At 32.0% G+C, this 21,654-nt stretch overlaps 1 protein-coding gene across 1 annotated transcript; it reads left to right on the top strand.

Annotated features, from left to right (window-relative positions):
- Positions 1 to 3,408: 3,408 nt before the first annotated feature.
- Positions 3,409 to 5,113, top strand: LOC132033404 (uncharacterized protein At4g06744). Its single transcript, XM_059423373.1, has 2 exons — positions 3,409 to 4,854; positions 5,019 to 5,113. The coding sequence occupies exon 1, from the start codon at positions 3,611 to 3,613 to the stop codon at positions 4,841 to 4,843; it is 1,233 nt and encodes a 410-aa protein (XP_059279356.1). The 5' UTR covers positions 3,409 to 3,610; the 3' UTR covers positions 4,844 to 4,854; positions 5,019 to 5,113.
- Positions 5,114 to 21,654: the final 16,541 nt, after the last annotated feature.

The raw sequence follows: 21,654 nt of genomic DNA, 5'->3' as shown, positions 1-21,654 counted from the left end.
ATCGATCCTCTGGACCTCACGGAATCGACGGATTTTACCCAAAAGTCAACTATTGGTCAAAGGTTTTCCACTTTAAGGTTCTAATTCTTATAAGTCACAATAAAACTCGCCCGATTACCTCGGGAACCGTGTCGCCCATCCCCGCGGGTCAAAATCATATTTACAGGGCTCGGGGAAGGGTTAACGAGGGTAAATAGGTCAAAAGTCCAATAACAACCAAACGGGTCGTTCCAATATATGTCAATTACATAATTTTCCCTTATATTTAAGGACTCGATATGATGGTTAGAGTGCGCTTTATTTTTAATGTGGGATTTTCTAATGTAAATTTAAATTTAATTGGATTCTAATACCCATATCGAACATCGGCCGAAAAAAGAAGAAGATAAAATCATGATAAGTCTATTTTATTCTTAGGAAAAAACACATTAGGTTTTCTTCTTGCTGGAGTAAAATTTAGTAGAAAAAATGAAAAAAAGAAGAAGATAAAATCATGATAAGTCTATTTTATTCTTAGGAAAAAAAACATTAGGTTTTCTTCTTGCTGGAGTAAAATTTAGTAGAAAAAATTATTCCATATTTATGTTGATAAAAAGTATTAGGGATTTTTAGAATAATTTAGATGTCCATAAGTTGGCCGACAACAAGTTATTTTAAAAAAGGAATGATTTGTTATTTCAATGGTCTGCTAATTTCTATGATTATAAAAATGTTTAATGGACCTTTGACAATTTTAAACATTAAACAAGAAGATAGTTTCTAGATGTAGTAGATGAATCACATGTGGAGAGATGAACCTGCCCTTACCCGAGTAGATAACTTCGTGTTTTGGTCATTGTTTTTTTTCTCTGTCTGGTCAAATTACGAGAACCCACATTTGGTATCCTATGCAATATTCGTGGATCCTTATATGACTTTTTAAATAACTTACTATTGTTTGGATGATCCCTATTGTTTCTGCCATTTTCTCCCTATAATATGTTAGAAATGAAAAGCTAGAAGTCACGTAGTTTTTGTGGTTTTAAAGTCAAAACATTGAACCTAACTCTATTCCTGGTGTATCGTCGAAATAGAAAAAACGAATACATATGTTCAATTTTGTTACAACTAGTTAAAATACATCAACAGTATAAAATTTAGTTCGTGTATATTGTATAAGTATATAAATCAAGATCAAATATGATATTAGGACACAAAAATATACTTTGATTAGCAAGAGTAGTTGCGTACCTATTTGAACCATATGCAGATAGATAAATGAGTAGAACTTCCTATCTATTACTCTTCCACGATATGGCAGCATCAATGGAACAGCTACACACGTTAGAGATATTGTTATGAAATATCTTAAAATGTGTTTATATGAGGGCTAGAGAAGGGACCTATCTGCTATTAATGAAACCCTGATGGCCCCTCACATTACGAGCCCATCGAATTGAGCTTACACTGACCGTCAACGCAGATCTACCAAACACATAAAATGCACGATCTAATAATCAATTATCACATTCATAATTCAGCTAATGTTCATGGACTAAATCAAATTAACACGGAAGATTTAAAATATAAATAAAATATTTTTTATTAATGTAAGCTTATTTTTCTTACCTATGAGGCTTATTTTTCTTACCTATAAGTTAATCCTAACAAGAATGTCTGAAAGTGAAAGTTGATATATTGAGAATTTGAGTCAGAATGGGAACAGTATGGTGCGTTGGTTAGTCAAATTTGGGCGTTTATGGTGTCCTCATTCATTGTCTGGACTGGCCATGGGTCAATTTATTTTATAACCACAAATATGAAATTGAATATCTGGTCGTTTGCTAGACAGTAATTTTCATTTTGACTACGTCTGGAACAGAAGCACAGGTTCTTAAAGTCTTGCAATTGATCTAGTCAAGTAATTAACCAAACTCTTCTACCTTAATTCAACACTTTGAACACGTGTCTCAAGAAGTCATTGCTTTTATCTATTTGAATAAATTAGCCCATATATAACAGATTCATACAAGTGAGTTGAACTAGTTTAGGATTGAAACATAATAACTGTTGTTGTATTTTAACTTTTATACATCTGTGTATATATAAATGAAGAAAGAAGGCTCTTCTAAGTTCTATAATCTCAATTGGGTAATTGGTCTTTTCAGTTTGGTATACATACAAGAGATTGCCTATTGGGCCTGTCCAATTACTCCTCTATGACCAGCAGAGATCTTTTTGCCACTTGGGTTGAGCTCAGCAGCCATCTAGAAATAGTTTGTAACTGAACCCATTAACTATGATAGGGATTTGGTTTTGGTGGCTCCAAACCAGTAAGCCTGTGAATTAGAAGTTGAACTAGGTTTTGATCCAGCCTAATTTCCAAATGTCCCATAACTTGGTTTTTTGCATCATCCAGAAAATAGCTAACCCAAAAAGAATGTCAGAAACCAGGAAATATTTAGGAATAGATTACTGTGGAGCATTTTGGGGCTCTGAGCAAGTCAATGGCTCGATTCCATTGTTGCATGTTTGGTGAAAACTTATAGGTTCAACAGTAATCAGTTTAATCTTAAACTTCGCATAGGCAACTTTTTTGTAGTGACAAATGTAATTCAAAATTTGTTTTAGGTCATAGGTTCGACTCTTAGCTCTGACATTTAACATTTTTTTTCCATCTCCTTGTCTCCAATCCTGCTTCCACCCTTGTGCAAAGAAATGAAAGAAGATCTTTATGCTAACCAACTAATCATTATGCTAACCAACTAATCATACTTTCTTAATTGATTTTCTCATGTCATTAAGTCCATCTAATGCAAAAGAAAGAAGAATGACATTGAAGACCATATGATTAGCTAATGATTCTCATAAAAACATGTCATCTGCTGCTACTAAAATCTTGAGTAATCCTAAAATCTCATATTAATGACCACTTGTTGAATTCTCTGGATGGCCTTACCCATAATTCTAAACAAAAACTGATATTTACAGGGATAAGTATTGATAAGATTCTACAAAAGATTTATACTGTATATGCAAAAGCAAAAGCTTATGATTATTGAAATCTGGTACTAGTGGCCAAACCGATAACAAAAAATGTCAAAAAGGTAACATGACATCTTCTTTATTTGCAAGTTTTAAAAATATGTCATCTCCTGCTAACAAAATCTTGATTAATCCTAAAATCTCAGAATTAATGACCACTAGCTGAATTCTCTGGCTGGCCCTAAGCCCTTAAGCATAAGTCGAAACGACAATAGGTTGGCTGGATTGCAACAAAAACTGATAGTTACAGGGATAAGTATTGATCAGATTGTACAAAAGATTTATAAGTACTACATATGATTATTGAAATCTGGCACTAGTGGCCAAACCGATAACAAAAAATGTCAAAAAGGTAACATGACATCTTCTTTTAATAATTGAAAGAGTTCTGGTCCCTGGCCACAACCAAATAGTGACCCATTCATTGTTGCTTCTTTTTGCACGGTCTCAATTTTAAAAACACTCAGGATTGGTTGGTTAATCAAGTTGAGCCTTTAAAAAACGTATCCATTATGCTGTACCTCTTGTTAATTGCTGCGACCAATCCACAAACACAAAAAATTATAATCAAGTACTACAAATATTGATGGTTTGCTTTCCATGCATAGTGAACTTTGTTGATTTCTTCTCTATTTTCATTCTCACTCCATTTTCTTGCTTTCGAGAGATGATGAATAGTATCAAATTTCTAATATTTCTCTTGAGTGTTACAGTAGCACAACCATCAAAGGGACAAAACCAATTGATTTTTGCAGATCAAAGACTTGCTATAGTATACCCCATTATCCAGAAATTTAAGAATACCATCACTTCTGATCCTTTAGGTGTTACAAAATCTTGGGTTGGTCCAAATATATGTAATTATACTGGTTTCTACTGTGAAAGTCCACCAGACAACAAATCAGCAATTGCTCTTGCTTCTATTGATTTCAATGGATTTCAACTTAGCGCTTCGACGCTTGATGGCTTCCTTGATCAGCTTCCAGATATAGCCATTTTCCATGCTAATTCCAACAAGTTTGGTGGGACTCTGTCTCAAAAAATCGCGAATCTTCCTTATCTCTATGAACTTGATATTAGTAACAACCAATTTTTTGGGCCTTTTCCTAGTGCAATTTTGGGCATGAATAGCCTAAATATATTAGACATAAGATTCAATTCTTTCACCGGATCAGTCCCACCTCAATTGTTCACTAAAGACCAACTTGACGCGCTATTTATCAACAACAATAATTTCATGCAAAGGCTTCCTGATAATATCGCGAGCAGCCATGTTATTTATCTTACCTTAGCCAACAACAGATTTTTCGGTCCAATCCCACGTAGCATTTCGAAAATCTTGTCGAGTTTGACAGAGATTTTGCTGCTCAACAACTTGTTAAGTGGATGTCTCCCTTATGAACTCGGATTCTTGAACGAAGCAGTAGTGTTCGATGCTGGCAATAATAGACTTACTGGTCCACTTCCGTTCTCATTAGGGTGCTTGGAAAATGTCGAAATCTTGAATTTTGCTGGAAATCAGTTGTATGGGATAGTACCTGATGTGATTTGTGCCCTGGGGAATTTGGCCAATTTATCGTTGTCCAATAATTATTTTACAGGATTTGGGCCAATTTGTTTGAGATTGATAGAAAATGGAGTGCTTGATTTGAGGAATAATTGCATTCCTGGTCTTCCATTTCAAAAATCAATTGCAAAATGTGTAGCATTTTTTGCTTACCCAAGGTACTGTCCATACATGGCTACATATAGTTATATTCCTTGTTGGCTTTCCAACTTCAAAACAACTCCTCTGGATCTCCCTGAATTGGCTCCTTAACATTTCTAGTGGTATGGATCATTAACATACATTTGGAGCTCTTTATAGTCTCTTTTTGTTTTTCAATTAAGCTTGTATTTATATTGAACAAAGTGTGCATGCCAAACTGTTTGTACGTTCATCTGCCTTAATGCAATAACAAAAGTTTTATGTTTCCTATGGCTCATTGTTTTAGAAAAATATTACAGCTGTGTAGATGGGAAGAACTGGGGGCGAATCTATGTATAAAAAATAGATCACGTGAATTCATGATTACCCGATTAAACTGGGGGTATATTATGTATATAATTCTTAAAATGTTTGAATGAAGCAACTTTGGTTAAGTGTTGGGTACTTGGGTTTAATCGCTTAATTTTGTGGGATCAAACCCTACTAAATGCACTTTTGCGTCTTTTATTAAAAAAAATAAAAATCTAAGCAACCTTTAACGTTTTGTTCTCCAAGTTGATGTCACTATAAAATTTTATATGCTTGTAAAAGTAATGGAAATTCAATAGACCTCTAGAAGAACTAATGGTGTATGTCTAACGCTTTCATTAGTCTTTTTTCGGAGACTGTCTCAGTAGGTTTACTTTACCTTCCGGAAAGTCAAATGCACATGAATTTAGGATTTTTTTATAAACCTTCTAATGCTACGAGTGAATTTTAATATGGTTTGCAACTTAGTTATATGTACAAACTTTTTTTTACAAAGTGCAGAGAATTTAAACTCATTGTTTTATAGTGCATCAATATGTCGTCTATATACGACCTAGTCAGAACTTAATTGAATTCTATCTTTGTCAAGATGCTTACGTAAAACTAATTTACAGGCCACTGCAATACAACCTATGACAATTATGCCCTTTACATAGCAACGATGGACTGAAGCAAATGACTTTGTACAAGCATTTTTTATTCAAAGTGAGACATATGACATAGATTAAAATTAATGACTAAGATTTAATTGACTAAAATAAGGCACTAACCATAATTACATAATTAATAACTTATCCATAAATATATTAGAATATTTTTCTCTCTTTTCCTATTTTAATATTCTATCTTTTTTTCAATCATGACCACTCTTTAATGGTGATATTTTCCAGAATATAGACAACTCTTTTAGAAATATACAATTACCAATTGAATAATGGGGTTTATATTAGAATTGTAAGCATCATAATTGAAAAAATAAATATCACCAATTGAATAATAAGTGTATTAGGTAAAAAAAATTAAGTGGCAAAAAATAATTGGGTAACTCAGAAAAGATATTTTCTTTGGATAGGAAAGTAAATAGGAAGAGAGAAAAATATTCTAATATATTTATGGATAAGTTATTAATTATGTAATCATGGACGGCCTTGTTTTAGTCAATTAAATCTTAGTCATTAATGACATGTTGTGAATAGATAGAACTTGGGAAAAACGTAATAAAGTTACTAATCCATTACTTATGTAATAAAGTTACATATATACCATAAGCTAGGAATTCATCCGTATTTTCATCAGATGAGAACTACCTCAAGCAAAATCGACCTGAAACAAGATATTTTTGCAAGTTTAGCGACAAAAGCATACTCAAAGACGAAAGACATTGTTCAGTTCACTATATGTCATCACTCTAACTTATGTTGTTCGAACTTTTCAGAAATGTCGACAAGTATGTGTCTGGTCCTCCAAAAACGTACATTGTTCATAGGATCTAACCCGAGTAACAAAGTATTTTGAAAAATCCAAACAACATAGCTGGTAACGGACATGTTGAGAGTTCTAGCACATGTTAAAAAGTGATGAACTCTTATATATAGGTTATAGACTCATAATTAGGGGTGTACATGGACCGGGTTGGTTCGAATTTTTCAAATACCAAACCAAACTAATTGCGTCGGGTTTTTAAATTTATAAACCAAACCAAATCAATAAAACAGTTTTTCAACTTAGGTTTTCTCGTTATTCGATTTTAACAAAAGTATACAAAACATATGACTTTTACTTCAAATATTTCTTTAGTACTAATAAGATACAACTATATACTAAGGTGTTTCTTAAGAAAATAACACATGTGAGATGGGTGATGAAATTGTATTAAAATATTCAACAAAAAAAGATAATAAAATCGGTTAAAATAAGTATTGCTAATTAATAAGCCATAAAGAAAATGACTTTAATCTAAATACTAAGTTATGCTAAAATAAGTACTGCTAATAAGTATTAATTACATGACAAAGAAAAATTAAGCTATGTATTTTTACACTTTAAACCAATTATGCAAAACTAAAGAATAGATATCCAACATTACTGTTATTCCTAGTATGTTAGAATTGAATTTCTTTCATTAGCATTAGTGTTGAGTTGGTTTTGATTTGGACTTTATTTGAGTTGCTAACATCTATTGGATATAAAACTTATTGACATTTAAAATTCTGATCAACTTTTAAAATAATATTATAAAAGACAAAAAACTATGAAAAAATTTAGAAATATTTACAAATTACATTACAAATAAATATTTTTAAACGTATAAAAATATTTTAAAAATTTGAATACACGTAATGACGGGTCGGTTTGGTTTGGTTTGAAAAAACAAATCAATTATGATCAGGTTTTTTTCTAACAAACTGCTCAAACCAAACTCAAAGATTTGACTCGATTTATCTGTGATTTGCTTTTTACATCTCTACTCATAATGTTGTGGGGGTGAAGTAAAGGGGAAGAGGGAAAAAAACAAAATAAGCGAACTCAAAGGTCCTGTGACAAATCATGTGGTTTATCACATTAAATTAAAGGGTGACAATAAAGGTTTCAACTCAAGTTATTGCTACATTAAATTAGTAGTACCACCTAATTAGCGGACAAGCTAGTGATCATATTTCTGCTTGGAAAATTCTGGAAAATACTACAGAAAGGTAATGTCGATAAACTAAACTAAACCGCCGACTTGCCATGGCTCAGTACAAGCAATGCTGGTGGAGGTCCAGCTATGAAACAATAACTAATCATTAGATTATGTATAATTATTAAAAAGCTTTGTCATAAATCACTGTTTCTTATTTTTCAATGGTTTAAATTGTTTAGTGGATTGGAGTTCATCAGATGATAATTTAGTGGAAGAATATACTTAGCTTTTCCTAAATACATAAATACAGTTAGAGGGTGACACTTTTGGATTTGATTCCACTTTTCTTTCTCAGCCAATAAACATCAATATTATCTCATTTGTGGTCTGTGCCAGATGAGAAAAGCAAAGAAAGAGAGGAAGATACTACAACCTCCGTCCCACGTCTCAATTAATGTGATACAACTAGAATTTCAAGAATCAATAGATTTTTCTTTCACCGAAATTTCTTTATATGCCTTTTAAATATTTTAAGTTATTAAATTCTGTGATTTATAGTACTTTTTACGTTGTCTCCAAATATTTAAATTTTATTTCATAAAACTTTTACATCTGAATTCATGGTCAAAGTATAAATATCGAAATTTCAATTGTGTCACATAAATTGATACAGAGAGAGTACTAGTTTATAATCGATTCTTTCTTTGATCTTTTTTTACAATATTCTTATGTTAACGGTTAAACTTGATTCATCTAAAACCTTCATTTACCAGTTTTCTTTGGACAGTTTTTTGGGCATAATTTGCGTTTTGATCCCTTGACTTTCAAATAAATTATGATTTTGAATTTTTGATTCTTGTGATCTATGTCTAAGTGTTTTGACCTTCAATTAATTGAAATGTGAACTTTTGCTCCATCCACTTGTATATCTTTCCAATTTAATGAATTTTTACCATTATATCATTTTAATTACACATGCATTTTGTTGATTTTGTACTATTACTCTATATTTGAGCGTAATATAATTCTAAAACCAAATCTAACATGTCTTTTACATAAAGGGATTAAACACTTATTTTAATTAATTGAAGATCGATTGTATTTAGTCGTATATCACCAAGTTAGAATTGCGGAGTATGCAGTGATATATCCACTTCATTTCAAAAGTTTTAGTTTTTGCTTTTCTTGAGAAACAGAAGGAACTTCATTAAATGTCCCGGGAACTAGCTAGACATATTATAACTAGCATTGTAGAAATAATAATCAAAACATTTCTTCCTATGTAATTGACTCTTTCAATCGAGGTTCCATTTCCTCTCCTAGGGGCAGGATAATATTGAACATCTTTAAATTTAAAAAAGAAATTTTCTAAATTACTAATCATGTGTAAATATGTTACTTACCATCATATTTTCACGTTACCACGTGCAGATGCCTAAAATTGATTAATTAATAATAGCATGATGTGAAAATTCTTTACATTATCGGGTACATGTAATTTAATTCCATGATAATAATGACTAAAATACTTTCTTTCCCAACTTTAACTCTTTCAGTTTACAAGCTTCCAAATTTCAGAATAGCGAAGAGCTCCATCTAGAGGATCTTGTATAGGTTCTGAACAGTGTTGTTGCCTCTTTGGGATTGACTTATCCAATCCACTAGGGGCTCGTTTGGTTGGGGAACAAGTTATTCCGAAATTAGTTATTTTAGGGTTGTTAACTCACGCTCAATATGAATAAAATAACACTATAATTCTGGAATAACTAATTCCGAAATTAGTTATCTCGGGATATTATCCCAACCAAACGTGGAATCAATAAACTCATTCCAAATTAAATTCCAGCATTAATTATCTCTTACCTCTCGTACCAAACGAGTCCTAACTGTTAGGTAAAAGTTGTTGAAAATCTTTAAACAATCCATACATGCTCACAAGTAAATCATTAGACAGTAATGAATACTAACCTTGATCCATTTTAGTCAAACTTTGTTGAAGATCTTCTCAAGTTTTGGTACTCAATAGTTGAATCTTCTAAGTCTTAATACAGTATGTTTTCTGTCTTCTCAGAGGTGGGTTAGAGATAGACACCATGTGTTAGACTTAGGCACCAACCATATATATTCTGACAACTCTTTAAAGATGGCTTTTCAGAATAGGTACTTTTTCAGATATATTTTCATCAAATATAAAAGAAAAGAAATAACAAATATTTTCTAGGTCCATATAATAACACTTTATTAGATCATAAATTGAGCTTCTTTATGATAGTATATCTATGCAAAATATATTAATATATATGTGAGTCCTTAAAAATGGGTAGACTTATTTTTTTAAGGTCACGGAGATATTTTTTAAACGAACCATACCTGACACACCAGAAAAAAAATTACCCTGGCTTTAGAAAAATATGCCTACTAAAAAAAAAAAAAATAGGTAGACTTTTTTTAAAGTTACGTGGCATTTTTTTTCATTAAAAAATAACATAAATGATTTAAAAAAAAAAACTCTCGCCAGCAAAAAGGGTATATTTGAACCATTTTGTAATGTCAAGGGTGTATTTGCACCATTTTGTAACGGCGGGGATATATATACACCACTTTTATAAGGGATATATATACTTTAAATTGCAAAATTGAGGGGTATATATATATATATATATATATATATATATATATATATATATATATATAAAAAAAATTTACTCCACCACCGAATGTATTGCATACCACTAGCCAACTACTGTTTCATTTGGTATCAAAAGTTAAATTGATTATTAAGTGGAAAGAGAAGCGAACTACATAAGAATTGCACTACCACTGGCGAGGTTACATTTTTTTTGCGCGGATTGACCTTCTTTTGGGGTGTTATTTAATTTTTGACCCTCAAATCGGTGGTCTTTAATATTTTTCCTTCGCTTAACATCTAGAGGTTCTGGGTTCGAACCTAGGCTCAGTAAAAAAAATAAAAAATCGTAAGGTATAAAGTTGGGATCGCAAAGAAAAAATAAAAAATCGTAAGTCTTGAGGCTAACTTTTATAAAGTTGGGACCTTAAGATAGAGGTTTGCAAAATTAAATGAAAATAAATCTGTTTTGTTTTTTTTGTTTTTTACGCCTTAAGAGTTTAAACTTATTGCGAGTCCCACTTAAATTTTTTTTTTTTAAAACGGGTTTGGCCGACAAAGCTTTAACGAAGGACAAAAATTAAAGGGCCAAAAATTAAAGACCACCCCAGCGAAGCACAATCCTGCAAATTGCCCGCGAGGTTACACTCAAAACTGATTGGGCCATCTCCAAATCCCAACAAATTAGATCACAAGTAAACAAAGGTTTATCGGAAGAATCGATTAACAAACCGGTCGGTTTTCGGTTAAAAAATTCGGTTTTTCAGGTTTTTAAGGCAGAGTTTGAAACCCAAAACCTCTTTTTTTTGTTTTTTGTATAGTATATATATATTATAGTATTTATTAGTATATTGTAGGTATATTTACATATGTTATATAAGTTTATAAGTAAAGTTTATATATTTACTGACTGAATATGAAAAGTCATTAATACGGATATACGTGTATATATATATATATATATATATATATATATATATTAAGTTATATGCTTAAGTTATACTACATATACCTAAAATATAAAGAATATACTTATATATATCAATATACTTAGGTTTTATATATATATATATATATATATATATATATATATGTTTAAGTATACTATATATACTATATATAAATTTTTTAATTGCCCGGACCGGTAGTTAATATTACACCGGTTCAAAACTGATTGGGTCCATCTCCGATTTGAACCGGTTCCCAACAAATTAGTTTAATCACAAGCCCAATCAAGAATAAAGGGCCATCAGTCAAAATATTGTATAATCTTATCAACGGACCATGTTACCATGAAGAGCAGTCCCCAAGCCAAACTTCATACAAACTAAAATGTAAGATGGCTCGCTGTAGAATTCTCCCGTACTAATTTGGTTAAGGAAAAACTACTTGGTGAAGCTACCCCGGAGAGGTAATTATTGACAATAATTAGGGGTGGGCATGGTATGGTAGATATCGATTATCATACAGAAATCAAAATTTTTTATACCGCGATTTCAGTAATATGATATTTAGTACGGTATTTGTTATGCATTTTTAAAAAGTTTTGTATTCGGTATTCATAAAGACAATACCGAAGTATATAATTACATATACAATTCATATATTTTAGTATTATAATACTAACAAATATATAAACTAATATTATTAGAAAACTAATTGTTTAATCGTTAGAACTTCGACTACTCTATCTTGATCTAAATGTCTTTTTTGTGTAATAGATTTACGAAGGAGATTGCTTGTACTTTCTTTTGAATATTTTTACATCTGTAAGGTGTTTAGTACATAATAATTGAGACGTTTCTTAAGTAGCAGAAGTCATAATTCTCCACGATATGAGTATATGTAAGTCGAAGCCGGACTAACTATGGTACCAATTTACCATAAACCGAACTTTAAAATACCGTACCATACCGAATTAATTTGGTACGGTAATGGTATAGTATTTTTAAAAATCGAAAATCGAAATTCTTTGTACCGAAGTTTCAAATACCGTATCATGCCCACCCCTAATAATAACTACCTTTTGATTTATTTATATTTAGTAGCTAAATTAATTTTGTAAATTACCATTGGTAGCTATACCAAAATATATAGACCTCTCTTTATTCTCCCTTACTACATATTTCAGATTTTTCATCTTCTCTAAACCCTAATTTTTTTTTCTCTCATTCCTATTCACTAACCCAATCGCCACCACCCCACTGTCGGAGCTCCGGCGACGAACCATTCACTAACCCAACAGCTGCCGCCCCACTGCCGGAGCTCCGGTGATGAACCACGACAAAAACACCTCTCTCCTTTCCCTCTCCTTCACATGACTGTCGGAGCTCCGCAAACCACAAGCAACCACCACATTCCGCTGGCATTGCTTCTGTCATACACGCCGCCGTTCGCCGGAGTGAATGATTTTTTATATCAAATTGAACTCAGATCTGAAAGGAAGAGTGCCGCCGGAGTTGTATACAACTGAAATACGTTGTGTATTTAGTGTATTTCGCTGGAATGAATGATTTTTTAGATCAAATTCATCTCAGATCTGAAAGGACGAGTGTCGCTGGAGTTGTACACAATGTATTTTGTATTTCGCCGGAGATCCGACCGATTTTTTTTTTGGTGTTAACATAATGTAGTTTGTATTTTGCCAGAGTTGTTTCAGATCTGTATATGAATACAATGTATTTTATTTTTTTGAATAAATACTGTGTATTTTTTAAAAAATTTGAATGTATTTTTTTTTTTTTTAGTGTAAGTACGGTGGTACTTGGTATTTTCGCCAGAGATCCGATCGATTTTGACTGTTTTCTTCCTTTTTAAATGCACTAGTCATTTTTTGAGTGTATTTTTGATTGAAGATTTGACCCGAATTCATGACTTCTTCTCTTTCTTGTATTTCAGAATTTGAGTGTATTTTCGTCATTTTTTAGTGTAAATATAAGTTTAATGTATTTGGCTGATTATATTTCGTCTAGCCGAAATTCATGGCTTCTTCTCCTTTGTATCTCATATTTGAGTATATTTGAGTGTATTTCGTCCTATGTATCTTATATGTATTTGGCTTCTTATCTTGTATCTGAATATATTTTGCTTCTTGTCTTGTATCTGAATGTATTTGACTTGTCTTGTATATGTATTTGGCTTCATATGTATTTTGAATGTACACAGTGTATTTGAAATTTTGTTGAAATACATTCAAATACAGACTGAACAATGTATTCAAATACACTAAAATATATCAAATACAGCGAAAATGCCTAATGTAATTACAAATTGTAAATAGCAAAAAGATAGCTACTGATTGAAAGTAAGCATTAAAAGGAAGTTATTTATGTAAGTTGCCCTTTGGTTAACGTAGCCATTATTAGAAAACAAGACAAACCTTGTAATGACCTGATACCAATTTAGTTAACAACACATAAAACAAAAGGAATTGTAATGACCAGCTTGTGTCCTTCCAATTTCCTAATCTGAATAACATCCTACTTTTATATGTACTAAGGGCATGGACGGCCCGACTGTAAGGCCAATAATTGTAGACTCTCTAAAATTGAGTCGAACTTCTGGCGATCTGCAGTTAATTAAGAGTGCGCCCTATTTGTGTACACTTACAATTTGGGAAAGTGTGTGAACGGATTCAGCAGCGAGGGTGTTCGAACACCCCGACAAAAAATTCTGATGTATATATAGGGTAAATTTTACGTATTTATGTGCATATATTAACTTTCCCTACTCGGCAAAAAATTACGGTGTATATTTACAATTTGGGTAAGTGTGTGTACCCTAGATATATAGCTCTAGCTTATTAATTTTGCAGTTCATATATTTGAACATCACAATCTAAAATGATTTGGTATTTATTGTATACCATTAGGTCACTCGTGACTGTGAGATTGCTGAAGCAGTTTCCAAATATCTGAAGACACCGGCCTGCTTGGACCGACCGCTCAACAAGCTTAAGCACGTGTTCATAATATCGTTTAAGAGTTCAGAAATTGGATTGCTTTTCACAGAGTTACTGCTCTCTCGTACTCCATCTTTGGTAAGGATGCACATATTTATTTTTGGAACCATTGGTTTCAACTTTCAAGGAAGAGTTGTTGCGTCTTCCCAGAGCTTCTCCAATGGCCGAGCTTTCTGTCTATCCATAAGTGTGTTAAATGGCAGATTTCAAAATGTATTAGTAGTCATGAATTACTTTGCTCCTTGCGATAAAGTACTTTTTAATACGTTGCTTGAAGTCTTCCATAATACTAGTATAGTAGCACTATTTTAGTCATGTTTTTTGGTTCGATCATAACCATACGTTCAAAATGGCTGGTTTGTTATTATGTAGTGGTTTGTTTTCTTTGGCTAAGTCACCACTGCCATTAAGATTATGGCTTTACAATTCGGTAGAAAATTAATTAACCAGTCGGAGCTTGCCTAATATTTTTAATCAATTGTAGTTATAGATTCTTGGTCTGTTGCAAGCACTTAAGCAAATTGTGCAAGGCAAATTCAAGATTTCTTAAAAGCCTCCATAAGTAATTCTTGCCGAGTTATGAAGCACCATTATTAAGTTGATCTAAACTTCTCAGCAATTGTAGAACATCCATAGAGGCATGTTTATGTGAACATCCATAAACGGATCTCTAAAAGCTCGTATGTTGATGGTGATTCTTTTAAAACTTGCCCACATTGCAGGGGCTCATAAACAGAGTTTATGTAAAAAATTAAAACTTCTCTTGGCTCTGCCACTACCTTTGGGTTCTTTTTATATTTTGTAATTAAAAGCCAATTTCACAGCCTATATTTGTCCTGTGTATATTGGGGGTTGATACTGCCCCTAACCTTGTGGAATAACCTTTAAAAATTTGCGTGGGAGGAGGACTACATCAGTCTAGTACTAGAGTAGGATTTAGAAATCAAATAGAACTAAACCGGATTTAGGAGAGCTGCTCCTATAATAAAATATAAAATAACAGCGATCCGGCACACTATGTGTAAAAGATAAAGACTAACGAACATCATAAGCAAAGTAGAAGAAATTCCTAATAGTCTTAGGGGTCATTTGGTTGGAAACAAGTTATCCCAGTATAATTTATCCTGGGATTAGTTATTTCATCCTCCCATAGGGATAAAATAACACTACAATCCCGGGATTAGTTATACCACCATTTTATCCCAATCAAATATGGGATAAATTCATCTCAAATATAATCCCGGGATTATTTATCCTTATCTCTTGTACCAAACGAGCCCTTAGAGTTAATTTGCATATAGTTTTCCGAACACGCTTTGGTTCTAAATATCAATTCTAAGGCTTTCCTGAAGAATCTATATATCGATTCCAACTCTTCTGCATGCAACAATTGTTCTTGGTCCATCTCAATATCAGATAGTAATTCATAGGACTAATCCTCGTTCCCTTTCCTTTTGTTGATTCTGGAATTTGCCAATTGAACTTTATCCGTCCTATAAGCACCTCTACTTTTTCAGAGAATTTCTGTCACAAAATTTTAAAATGTATTATTTGATGAGTGACATTTGATTTATGCATGATATTGTCTAGTTTCTAATTTTTCTTAAGAAAACATATTAGCCATTTGTTTTTGCAATTTTGCAAATCCATGCTTTCACTTAGACCTCAAACAACAGATGAATAACATGGCATCCAAGTCCATAGTCTTGACTCATGCCAGAATAATTAAATGGTGATAGTTATTACTACTTAATTAGTTATAGACTTTGCATGTAGATGAATTCCCAGCAAACATGTTAGCATGAATAGTTCTCTGCTCCTTACGTGGGTCTAACACTTGAGGATACAATAATAAATCTAAAAACTATCTCATCAACAATATACACCATCACCATCAGTGTAACCTTCTCCAAATGTGGGATTCTAATATTGAAACAAAGTAGAATATCTTCTGTAACAGGTAAAGATAATTTTTTACAGTGTGAAAAAACCTTTATATTGATGATGTATATAATTTAAACATAATTTTCTTTGGAATTTAGAATACTATCTCCCATGTAGTCCTGAATTACATAGCTGATCTTTGCTTGAAAGAACACAGCCTTTGTCAGTCTTTCGAATTCTACCTATACTAACACGACAAATATCACAGTCGATACATGATTGGGAGTATCTCAACCATTCAAGTGATGTTTCATTTCATTTTCAACAAGTAAAATAATTATTGAGTGAAAAGAGAAGAGAGCCCATATCTTGGGGTTACACGTCACTCAAAACCTGATTTGGGCATCTCCAAATTCCTAAAACGACACTTTGATATGACAAGCTCAATCAAGAACGGGCCAGCAGTAAAAAGTATGTTTAATATTATCTCTGGACCATGTTACCCATGTAGAACAGTCCCAAACTTCATACTAAGATGGCCCACTAAAGTGTTTCCCTACCAATTTCGTCGGAAAAAAAATGTTGTCGTTGTTTTTTTTTTTCCGGGATTGCCCTTCATTTGGGATTTCTTATACAATGTTTTTGTATACCGGAAAATATGGCATATTTGCTAATTTTTTGGTGTATCTATGTTGTATAAAGTATTTTTACTTTGTATTTGTTGGATACATACCGGAAAATATGACATATTTGTTAATTTTTTGGTGTATGAATATTTTATAATATCTTAAATACGGAAAATATGATATTTGTGTAAATTGGTGTATAAATTCAATTTTTACTTTTTTCATGAATACAACAAGCCAATTTATGAATACGTATAGTCATTCATGAATACGAATACAAAAAAAAATTGTTGTATTCATGAGCTAAAAAAAAAATTGAAATGTGCGGAAATTTGGGCTAATTTGCTACGAACGTAAATATTAAAACATTAGCCGGGATTAAATCCCAAATGTTTCTATTTATGTAAAATGCCCTTATATTATCTACGGACCTTTTTTCTAAACTACAATAACCACTTATTTGCCTCAAATTTGTGATCTTTAAATTTTGAATTTTTTTAATTTTCGCTTGAAAAAGATGAGCGAATACATGAAGTTACCGGGGTTCGAACCCCCGCTCGGGCATAAAATAAAAAAATAATTTCGCCAAGGAGTATCTGGGAATACAATCTTTGAGAAAAAGTTAAAGTTAAGGATCCATAAGTAAACTTTAAAGACCATACAAAATTTAAACTTTGCCTTATAAGGCAAAGTTTACTTAAGCGTGGTTTTGGACCAAAAAAACCGTGGTTTATAAAGATGCTTTAAGGATTAAACGAAATATGGACATGATCCTTTGTTTAGATTCTAAAATGTACATATTTGAAGGCATCGGAAGATATTATGTGGGAATTTCGTTAACATTTTTTTTGTACGGATGTTTGTAAGTTCTAACCGGTTGAAGTGGTTAAAAAAAAAAAAATACATATATATGCCCGACAAAGTTTGCTTCACAAGGCATAAGTATGCCCCCATCGAAAGTTAATGGGCAAACTTTTTAATTTTGTCCCCAAATTAGTGGTCTTTAATTTTTGTCCTTCGCCTTTTAATACTTTTATCGAGGCATTTTGAAGGAGCTCGAATAACTTTGGTATTTCCTTAACAAAAAGTAGAAAAAAAAAATTTTAGCAACGCGTGGGTTCGAGAAAATGGGTTTGCAAATTTTAAAGATTTCAAATATGAGGGGTAAAATTTAAAGACCACCCCAAAAGAAGGGCAATTCTGCGAATTGCCCTCATACAACTATATAAGATGGCCCACTAAAGAGTTCCCCTACCAATTTCGTTCTTTTTTCTTTTTGCGGATTGCCCTTCATTTGGGATGTTCTTTAAGTTTTGCCCTTCAAAATGATGGTCTTTAAAGTTTGGTAGAATGAAACGATCACGAGTTCGAGTGAAAATTTAAACTTTAAGTTGTAAAAATTAGGCGAACTTGCAAATTCTACCCCATGCAAATTCTACCTTAACTCTGCCTTTTTTCTAAACTTATGCCTTACGAATTTTTTTAATTTTGAGTTGGGATTGAACGTGACCAAGCTTAGTAAAGGGTTAAAGGTTCTTAAAGGTTAATTGGACGTTAAAAATTAAAGGTCTTTAATTTTTGTCCCTCAATTTGGTCTTTAATTTTTAAAATAAAGACCAGTAATAGAAAGAAAAAAAAAAGAAATTTGAAGTTTGGTAATCGTGCAAATGAGGCCTAACTTTAACTCGATTAGGCCTAACTTTGCTACGAAACTTTGTCTTGCCATTTTTTTTACTGAGCCGGGATTCGAACGCCAAACTTCATGGTTCTAGGTGAAGGACAAAAATTAAAGACCACCAATTTGAGGGGCAAAATTAAAGACCAGTGCCTTTGAAGGGTAATCGTGCAAATGACCCTTCGATTAACATTGCTAGGGCAATTCGCAGAAATGCCCTTATTTCAGGGTGGTCTTTAATTTTGTCGCCTCAAATTGCTAGTCTTTAAATTTTTTCCTTCGCCTAAAACTCTTAGGCTCCGGGTTCGAACTCCAGCTCAGTCAAAAAATTTAAAAAATTTCGTAAGGTATAACTTGGATTCGCAAGTCTGCCTTAAGGCAAATTTTGCTTGCAAAACTTTGCCTGGTTGAGTTTTGAAGGCATAAGGCAAACTTTACCTTTAACTTAGTAGCTACTTTCTTCTTTCATTTGGTTTCTCCTGAAGGTCTTGAACTTTTATTGGTAAGCTCCATGCAATGTTGTCTTTAATTTCTGTCATATTGTTCTGCTTCTTTACATTTTTGTTTCTTGTCCTTATGTTGTAAGTAGTTTTAATTTGTAGCTTGCTTCAGTACTCATCTTTCATTGTAAAATTTTATAGCAGCGTATGAGTTACTTTCATGGATGTTGCAGCATGGAAACATATGTATATGTATTTGCAACAGTCAGGATGAATCGTCTGGTTATTAGTGCCTTCTTTGCCTCTGGATCATCTTAGATACAAAAAGAATAGTTGAATTCTAGAAAATTTGGGACTAGGCCAAAAGCTTAAGGTAGAGTTTGCCTTAAGCTACAAAAATAAAATAAAATTACTTAGCTAGAATTTTACAAACCTCTGCCTTAAGGTTTATGCCCGAATAGGTCTAATTTTGCTATAAACATCTACCTTGCGAAAATTTTTTTTCTTGACTGAGCAGGGAATCGAACCCAGAATTTCGGTGTATTAAGCGAAGAACAAAATTTAAAGACCACTAATTTGAGGGTCAAAAATTAAAGACCAATGCCTTTCAAGGGCAATCTGCGCAAAAAAACAAGACACTGCTATTAGCAAATGCGACCCATAAAACGACAAACCTTGTAATGACCAGATACCAGTTTCGTTAACAACATGTATAAAATGCGACACGTGAAACAACAGAACTTGTAATGACCAACTTGTGTCCTTCCAATATCCAACTCTCCATAACATCCTACTATTACAAAAAAACCACCTGTTGTTAATTGTTATGTAGTCGTTTGGTTGTTGATTATTAAAGTTATGAGGAGTAATGCAAAGATTACTAACGTAGGATTTAGTTATTCATGTATTATTAATTCATGTTATTCACTCTGTCTTAATTTATGTGATATTTTTCGATTTTTGAAAGTCAATTTGACTAAATTTTAAAGCTAAATTGGATTAAATTAACTCAATTTTAAGATTAAAATTTATATATTTGAAAACTACATGAAAAGTACTGTAAGTTGCAACTTTTGTCGTATCAATTTAATGAAAAAATATATCTTAAAATGTTGGTCAAAAAGTTCATGCAATTTGAATATCAGGAAGCGAAAATATCACATAAATTGAGAGATAGTATTTGTCATTCCCTCATAACATATACTCCGTCCCAATTCGTTTGACACTTTTCGCTTTTCGAGAGTCAAACGAGTTGTTCATTGACCGTATGTTTTTCATATGTCTTTTAAATATTTTAAATTATCAATGATGTTGACTGATAGTACTTTTTATGTAATTTTCAAATATGTATATTTTATTTTGAAAATTTTAAAGATTCTATGTTCAAACACACGGTCAAAATTAAGAAGTTTGATTCTCGAAAAGCGAAAAGTGTCAAACAAATTGGGACAGAGGGAGTACTTGTTTTAGTTATGTGAGATTGTGGTAACCAAATGTCATATCTAATGTGTTGAATTTTATACGTAACAACTAAATGCTGGACATGATATTAATCTGGACATGATTTGAAATCATGATATGAAATCAAGTTGATTTGAATTTGAAGTTTTGTTTGGACATGCAATTTGAATTTCTTAAGTTGTATTTTTTTCTCATAAATTTGAAAACCCCACAAGCTGTGAAAACTATCAAAACTCGAGCAAATCATAGTTCATAGCAAAGTTAATACGCTACCAAAAAGTCTTTCTAAAAAATATAATATCTATTGATCAAATTTTAGTTGAATAAAAGGGAAATTGAACATGAGTTGTAGTGTAACAACTCTTTAATATAATCTTTCCACATGGTACAGACAATCTCTTCACGTTGAGCATGCATTTCCGATCAGATGACCGAGAAGACCAACCAACATTGTTACTTTGAGTCAAATTTTACATTTAAAAATATATTTATCAATTTATGGATCTTTTATTTACAAAACAAAACTTATGGGTCAAATTTTACATTTAAAAAAAGTTTGAAATCATGATTTGAACAAATCATGCCTTTAAAGAGAATTTGGGTTTTAAAATCATGATATGAAGTTAAAATTGATATTTTGTGCAAATTGCATAAACAAACATCATTAAACTATGAAATCATAGCCAAACGCCTACTAAGTAGGCGTTTTGGACATGCGATTTGAAACCATTAGATGAAATCAGCGTTTGGACATGTATTTTATCTCATGGTTTCAAACCATGGTTTGAAATTTCAAATCATCCAAAAAGGGCATGATTTGAGGTTTCAAAATTTATAAATATAAAACTTGACCGTAAGTTTATAATTTGTAAAAAAGACTCATAAGTTGGTAGATATTTTTAACAATTAACACTAACCATTTATCAACCTTTATTTATGTCTACCATGTGAGAGGATTATACTAAAGAGTAGTTACATTACTATTAATGATAAAAAAAATTTAATTGAACTAAAGTTTGATCAATTGATGTTATTTTTTTTTAAAAGACCTTCTAGTAGTGTATTAATTTTGTTATGAACTATGACTTACTCATTTAGTAAGATTATATAAAGAATTGAGAATATTTGAATAGTTTTCATAACTTGAGAGATTTTTATGTCTATAAAAAAATATAATTTAAAAAATTTAAATTGCATGTTCAAATATAATTTCAAATCATGTCCAAACGGATCGTGAGTATACTCATATGAATAATTTACTTTTTAACCAGCAACAGAGGACCCCTGAGTACTGACCATTCTATAACAATGTTCACA

Source organism: Lycium ferocissimum, chromosome 10 (assembly GCF_029784015.1).
Source record: "Lycium ferocissimum isolate CSIRO_LF1 chromosome 10, AGI_CSIRO_Lferr_CH_V1, whole genome shotgun sequence".
Lineage (NCBI taxonomy): Eukaryota > Viridiplantae > Streptophyta > Magnoliopsida > Solanales > Solanaceae > Lycium > Lycium ferocissimum.
This window is presented reverse-complemented; position numbering and strand designations above follow the sequence as displayed.

Excerpts from the sequence above, each read along its gene's own strand:
- LOC132033404 (XM_059423373.1), top strand. The coding sequence starts at position 3,611 with ATGGTTTGCTTTCCATGCATAGTGAACTTTGTTGATTTCTTCTCTATT.